Source organism: Ipomoea nil, unplaced genomic scaffold (assembly GCF_001879475.1).
Source record: "Ipomoea nil cultivar Tokyo-kokei standard unplaced genomic scaffold, Asagao_1.1 scaffold0146, whole genome shotgun sequence".
Classification (NCBI taxonomy): domain Eukaryota; kingdom Viridiplantae; phylum Streptophyta; class Magnoliopsida; order Solanales; family Convolvulaceae; genus Ipomoea; species Ipomoea nil.
The window spans coordinates 213,854-215,948 of NW_017616574.1; the positions used below are offsets into that span (position 1 = coordinate 213,854).

The following is a 2,095-nucleotide window of genomic DNA, read 5'->3' on the forward strand; positions in this document are numbered from 1 at the left end:
ACAAGTTTTATAGATAAGTGTGACACACGTTTAGACAATGAAGACAAGTTTTTCTTGTCATAAACAAATTATCTACAAAATAAAATTTTAAATTTATAAGTTTAATTTATAATTATTTAGGTATTAGTTAGATATATACTTAAATATATATAAGATGAAATCATATTTAAATTACATTTTATATTTATTTTTTTGACACGGTCAATATATGGTTAAATATTATATAAATTTATAATATGATTGTAGTTAGGCGTACTTATTTAGTAAAAAATTGTTCAATTTATTATACATTGAACATTATTCATTTATTATATTTGACATCCGCGTAAAATAATGGTGACTTTCTTTTTACAAACGGGGACTAAAAATCCAAATCCAAGCGTGCTTCCTATTGGTCTATTCCAAATGACACGGATAGAAGCACTTATGTTTGTGTAGCGTCGATTAAGATGAATCCAACGGCCAGAACCAACTATCCTGAAAACCAAAATGCTAATGAGACCACTATAAAGCACTCTGCCTAAGCCAACCGTCAATCGCACTCTTTGATACTCATACATTAATCGCTTACACGGTCTTTCCTTCATTTATCGTTCAGTCCAGGGTTTAGACTGATATTTCACATTTCTCATGGAGACCACCGGAAAAGTGAAGAAGGGCGCCGGCGGCAGGAAGGGCGGTGGGCCGAAGAAGAAGCCGGTTACTCGCTCCACCCGCGCTGGCCTTCAGTTCCCGGTCGGAAGAATCGGGAGGTACTTGAAGAAGGGGCGCTACGCCGAGCGCGTCGGGAGTGGTGCTCCGGTTTACATGGCTGCCGTTCTGGAATACTTGGCTGCTGAAGTAAGTTTCCGTCTCTGTTTGCGGAGATTTATACGTGTTTCGTGTGCAATTTAGATCTGTGATTGTGCTGTCTGTGAGCTAGGGTTTGGTGAATGTGTGATTAAGTTCTACTTAGGGTTTTTGTGTCTATGTATCTACATTTCTATTTATAATGTTTGTGCGTTGCTGGTAAAATTGGAAACAAATTGAAGTCTCACTGAAGTGCATGTGGTAGTAGATCGTGTGTGAATTCGATTTGAGCTGTGTGTGTAATGTTTTAGCGTTGCAGGCCTTTGAAGAAAGGTATGCTTCATGAGATATTTGGTGTGTTGTTTTGAAACAGATCTGAAGCTTATGAATCTATTTGTGTCTACAGGTTTTGGAGCTGGCAGGGAATGCAGCTCGGGACAACAAGAAAAACAGAATCATACCAAGGCATGTTCTGTTGGCTGTGAGGAATGATGAGGAGCTTGGGAAATTGCTTGCTGGTGTTACCATTGCTCATGGAGGTGTGTTGCCGAACATTAACCCTGTGTTGTTGCCAAAGAAGACTGGATCTGAGAAGGCAACAAAGGAGGCGAAATCCCCATCTAAAGCTACCAAGTCCCCAAAGAAGGCTGCTGCATAGGAAAAGTAGATTGTGAAGTCCTGTAATTGTAGTATTAGAAGAACTGTTCTTTGTTGTTCAGGAATGTTATGAGAACATAACTGCTTCTTTTTATTCCCTTGTAGGATTGCCATTATCAATCAATGAAAATTGTTGTTGCCATTTATAAGTTCCTTCTCTCATTTTATTATTTCCTGGTTTTTTCCCCCCCTTCCCCCAACCCAATTCATTTGTTGGTGTCTCTTGATTATTTATGATTTGTTTTGGTGTGCTATTGTCATGTGCTTTGCATTGATGCCATAAATTTTGCAACTTTATTGTTTCTTAGTGCTCATAATATTGATCTTTTGGTGATGTGGGATGTTAATAGAAAGTCATTGATGCAGGAGGACACTAATTAAGCATTGGCCTTGTTCCATGACAATACTTGAAAACGGAAGTCATTGTGCAAAGGGTATTCAGCATAGCTTCTTAGTTTATCAGCCATTTCCTGTGGAAGGTCTATAATGATGTGGTTCAAGCCATGTGGGATGCAATGCTCTGGATACAGGTAAGATGCACATTGTGAAGACTTTATTTTTATTCCCATTATCAAGCATGCGATTCTTCCATTTCTTTAATACTATATTCTTGATGGTGATGGTGCATCTTCATGGTCTCTAAGGAAGC

At 38.3% G+C, this 2,095-nt stretch overlaps 1 protein-coding gene across 1 annotated transcript; it reads left to right on the top strand.

Annotated features, from left to right (window-relative positions):
* Positions 1–519: 519 nt before the first annotated feature.
* Positions 520–1,595, top strand: LOC109172606 (probable histone H2A.1). Its single transcript, XM_019321800.1, has 2 exons — positions 520–840; positions 1,196–1,595. Exons 1-2 carry the CDS (start codon positions 631–633, stop codon positions 1,445–1,447), a joined length of 462 nt encoding a protein of 153 aa, XP_019177345.1. The 5' UTR covers positions 520–630; the 3' UTR covers positions 1,448–1,595.
* Positions 1,596–2,095: the final 500 nt, after the last annotated feature.